General features: G+C 51.3%; 1 protein-coding gene across 1 annotated transcript in view; it reads right to left on the reverse strand.

Annotated features, from left to right (window-relative positions):
* The window catches only part of FAM171A1 (family with sequence similarity 171 member A1), a 107718-nt gene extending 106574 nt beyond the window's left edge, over nt 1–1144 (reverse strand). Inside the window, exon 1 of the mRNA XM_040434554.1 lies at nt 855–1144. Coding sequence (XP_040290488.1) covers nt 855–954 — 100 coding nt within the window. The 5' untranslated portion in view covers nt 955–1144. The remainder of the gene's footprint in view (nt 1–854) is intronic.
* Between the last annotated feature and the right edge of the window lie 4019 nt (nt 1145–5163).

A 5163-nucleotide genomic window follows, 5' to 3' on the forward strand; every position in this document is an offset into this window, starting at 1 on the left:
GAGAGGGGTACACAGAGAGAGAGAGAAAAAGGGGGTACAGAGAGAGAGAGAGAGAAAGAGAGAGGTACGGAGAGAGAGAGAGAGAAAGGGGGTAGAGAGAGAGAGAGAGAGAAAGAGAGGGGGGTACAGAGAGAGAGAGAGAGAGAGAGAGAGAGAGAGAGAGAGAGAGAGAGAGAGGGGTACAGAGACAGAGAGAAAGAGAGAGGGGGGTACAGAGACAGAGAGATGGGGGGTACCAAAAGAGGTACAGAATGAGACAGAGGGGTGACAAATAGAGATGTGGATAGATCTGACCCTATCCCATAATGGCATCAGAAGGGTTAAACTACAGATAACCCCCTTCCAATCTTGCACTTTGAACAAGCAAGGGTTAAACAGAAGGAGAACATCAGGCTGAACCTTTTCAGTATCCGTTTCTTATCTCTCTTCCCCCCCCCCCCCAATCCCTTTCTCCTGTAATCCAGCAGAGCAGAGGTTAAAAGCACGACTGTCAAAGGTGCAGCACAGCAGCCCGGCACAGCAAGGGTCAACGCCAAGGATGGCAATGATCTCCAGCAAGGAAAATGTGTCAACCCTTGGCCCAGGAAGGGTTAAACAAAAGGCACAGCAATGCAGCTCGTCAGGCCCCCTCTGCAGTCTGACAGGGAAGGGGTTAAAACGCACCCAGGCCGCAGATCCATCATCCTGCCTTTTATTTTCGCCCCCCCCCCCCCTTCCAATTGAGGGTCCAGCAGTTTAACCCCTCACATGCCCGTTCCAGCTTGCAAGGGGTTAAAAGCAACGCAGAGCATCCTGAAGGGGCTATTGTGTGAGGAGGATGATGATGGGGGTTGTCCCCAGCAGGACCCACCGACCTTGAGCCGCTGCATTCTGCTCCCGCAGGGTCTTGGGGGCCACTGTCCACACGTCGCAGCCCAGCAGACAGAGGAGAAGCGCCGCCGCAGAGCCGGTCATGTCCTCGCCTCTGTCCCGCGATGTTCCTGGCAGGATCCCGGACAAGAGCACGCAACCGCCGCCGCCGGCTCCCGGGAGGGGCGAGCACAATGCCGCTGCCGCATCAGGCTCAGGCACAAGCCTCCATGTTGCTCCTCAGCCGTATTGTGTTACCGCTCCTCGCATCCCTCTCTCTCCTCCTCCTCCTCCTCCCCGACAGCAGCCTTAACCCTTCAGCAACCAGCGCGGCCCGACAATGGCCAGAGCTCCGGCGCCACCTGCAGGCCCTGCCGCTTACTGCACCCGCTCTCTGCTTAGGCCTCTTGCGCAGGAACGTATTTTCTTTCCGCTTCTGTTTTTTTGCGGACCGTAAGTGGAACCATTCACTTCAGCCTCTTGCACACACTTTTTTTTTTTCGTGAAGGGGTTTAAGCATGCATGGGATAGGCATAAGGCTATCCTTCATATAAGATAGGGCCAGGGACTATTCATAGGATTCAGATATATTGGGCAGACTAGATGGGCCAAATGGTTCTTATCTGCCGACACATTCTATGTTTCTATGTTTCTAATGTAAACGGACAAGAATAGGACATTGTTCTATTTTTTTGGCAGGGCTACGGAACGGACATACGGATGCAGATGGCACACGGTGTGTTGTCCGCATTTTTTGCGGACCTATTGAAATGAATGGGTCCGCATCCTATACGCCAAAAAAAACGGAACGGACACGGAAACAAACAACGTTGGTCTGCATGAGGCCTTACCCTAAGTTCACACCTGAGCGTTTTACAGCGCGTTCAAACGCGCTGTAAAACGCTCAACACATGAAAACCAATGCTTCCCTATGGGAATGGTTCTCACCTGGGCGTTTTACAGCGCGTGCGATCGCGCTGTAAAACGCCCGACGCATAATCAAGTTCTTGAGCTTCTTTGGGGCGTTTTGACGCGCGTTTGTGGCCATAGGACACTGCAGTCAATCACACAAACGCGCGTCAAACGCGCGTTTGCTATTGCAAAAAACGCGCGACAAAAACGCGCGTTTGAGAAACGCTCAGGTGTGAAAGCAGGGTTATCCACAACTCTGTGTCTGAACTTAGGCGACACCTGCTGGTGGTTATTGCTAACTGCAGCCCTTTGTTTTGAAATAATAGAACGAGGCACCTACATAAAAAAACTTCATTTTGCCAGCCAAAAAAGCTACAATACAAATACAAAAAGTTGGCATAGCAGTCCTCTTCTTGTGTGATTGGGTGGCTTCCCTACCGCTTTCTCTTCTTCCTTTCTTCCCTTTCTCTTCACCTTTCCCTGCTCTCTTTTCTTTTCTTTCTATATATAAGTTATGTTATATAATTTGTGTTCCTTATTATTGCTGCTATGCCATCATTGTTTCTGCTGGATTGTAATGTAACACTTTGTAAAGAGTAATGCAAGTTTATATTGTTAAAGGGGTTATCCAATTTGTCAAACAGCCCCCCCCCCCCATGTGCCGGGCCCCTCACAGGTAATATACTTGCCCCGCTCCGCGCACCGCCGCTGCAGCTTGTCACTGTACACGGATGAAAACCTCCGGGGTCGGGGGAAGCAGCCAATGGCAGGCGGGCAGGGGGACGAGCCTCCCTAGCATCGCGGGTGACACTAGGATGCCTCGTCCTCGTCCCCGTCCCTGCCTGTCATACAGCTTCCGGCCTGTGAGATCCAGGGGGCTGGATCTTACAGGCTCGTCACAGGAAGACATCGCGCTGCCTTCCATGCCATCGGGTCCCCCCCACAGCCCCATGGGGACCCGATGGCACCTCCGATCACTGCCGCCACATAAGGTAAAAGCCGCAAACCGCTGGTCTGAATTGACCTGCGGTTTGTGGCAATCGCCGACACGGGGGGGTCACCGGACCCCCCCCAGTGTTGTGACAGGATGCCCGCTGAATGATTTCAGCGGACATCCTCCTCCGATCACCGTCCGCAGCGCCGCAATCTAGCTTTAAACTTAGGACGTACCGGTACGCCCTGAGTCCTTAAGGGGTTAAAGGGGTTGTCTCACTTCAGTAAGTTGCATTTATCATGTATCAGTATTACACAGGATAAGCTCAGATACGGCGGTTCAGCCGCGGTATCATGCACAGCCTTTGGCTGCTATCAGTAATATCTTCCTTTTAATCTACCGCGCCATTTCCAGTACCAGCGCTCCCAGCACACGATGACATCACACAGATCTGCTATTTTGACCTTCTCATCATGGCCGATCTTGGCAGGAAGTAGCCGCTGAGCCTGCCGGTCTATCAACCACCTAGAACATGACGTCACTTTCTGCTGCTGTTGAGATGCCAGTCACAGCGTCCGTGGGCGAGGCGTAGTGGAATGGGTGGAGGTCAGGGGCGTTGCTAGGGTCGAAAAAGTTCTGTGGCCCAAGCCCCAATGAATATGGCCCAATTCTCTAAGTCCCCCCCTCCCCCCACACCGCAGTTTGCAGTACTTGCTATACAGCGCCCATACCTCTTCCATCCAGTGACGTCTCCTTTGATGTAGATGTTCTCTTTCCTCGTCTTCTCTTTTCAGACCTTCAGAGCAGACCTCCATTTGTCATCTCTGCAGTTTGAAAAAAACAATCTTAGTTTACTACTTTTCCATCATCCTCCCATCTTCTAGACAAATCATCCTACCACCCCCAATACTGCGCCGCTGTGCACCCCAATACTATACTGCAGAAACAGATAATACTAGTACCACACAGAGCCCCCCATATAAAATACCCCTTCTTTGTGGCCTCAGTAGATGCCCCAATAGTGCCCCCCAATCATGTGCCAGTAAGAAATGCCCCCCTAATCATGTGGCAGTAACAAGTGCCTCTCCATGCCCCCCTCCCCCAAATCATGTGCCACAACTATTGTCCCGTATAAAAATAAAAAACACATGTACTTACCTCCATCTGGCTGGCAGCGATGCGGGCCTCTTCCGGCCTGTGTCCCACGCTGTACAGCTCAGGTGGTGCGATGATGTAATCGCGCCGCCTGCAACGGCCTCTGATAGGCGGCGGGCCTTTTCCCAGCAACCTATCAGAAGAACAAGGAAGGGACACGCCTCTGCCTCCCCTGCCATTGACCCTTTGCCCCCCCCCCCCCCCCCCCCCCCCCCCCCCCCCCTGGATCCGCCAGTGGCTGCCAGCCTGTAAATAGATGCCGACGGCGCCCCGGAATGCACACGGAGTAACTTGCGTTTTTTTTGCCGACCCATTGAAGTGAATGATTCCGCATATGGTCCGCCAAAAAATCGGAAAGGACACGGAAAGAAAATACGTTTGTGTGCATGAGGCCTTAGGCTAAGATGGAGGGGGGGAAAAAGGAAATATAATGGATTTGCAGTATCCCAGAAGAGTTGTTGCATGATGGTATTCAATGTTGTTTAATATGTTCATGCCTTGTAATGTACCAGCATAGTTTTGTAAGGATTTGTTGCAGTTAATAATCCTTCTAACTACCCCCGTGGGTAGTTAGGAGATGGACTATGGTCTGCCCCTAGCTCAGTAGTGTGCTCATTCCTCAGAGGACTAGGCTTGTACTTTAGAGAATCGCTATCTCTGAGAAATACATGGAGAGAAAACCATCTCTACTTCACAGGATTCCAGAGATAGAGGAAGGAAAGAACTAGAAGTCCCAGAATCTGCATGGCCGAGCACTGGAGTCACCCAGTAATACACCCTTCACACTTGGAGTAAGACACCTTCTAGCCCACCGTGTCTTAATCCTATACTCCTGTGCTGGGAAATGCAGCCGCCATTGCAAGAATAATATTGCCAGTCTTAGATTTTGCAGACAAAGAAACTTTGGAAGGACAGAGAGAAGGGGTACTACAACCCCCATCATGGCCTATATCCATACATAGCTATCTAAGAAGATTTGTACTGTGAAATAGTTGGAACTGTGTTTTGATACCGTTGTACCACGACATATACTACAACTCCCATTCTGAACTTTACTAAAGAGAGACTTTTTAATTTTTCTATGACTGGCCTGGTTACTGACTCCAGCACCATTCGCCGGCAACTTCTGTTTTGCGCCTGTACAACATTCATAACATCAAGGGCAACCCAACTACCATCCGGCCGAAGCCCCAACATCAGGGTGTGCCCCGAGGGAAGAAAGGGTGCTCCCTCCTCTCACTGCCCTGGCCCTAGGGAGCATCAATGTGAGGATTGCCACTGTGAATAATTATTGCAGCCAGAGCCACTATCAC

This window comes from Bufo bufo, chromosome 5 (genome assembly GCF_905171765.1).
Source record: "Bufo bufo chromosome 5, aBufBuf1.1, whole genome shotgun sequence".
Lineage (NCBI taxonomy): Eukaryota > Metazoa > Chordata > Amphibia > Anura > Bufonidae > Bufo > Bufo bufo.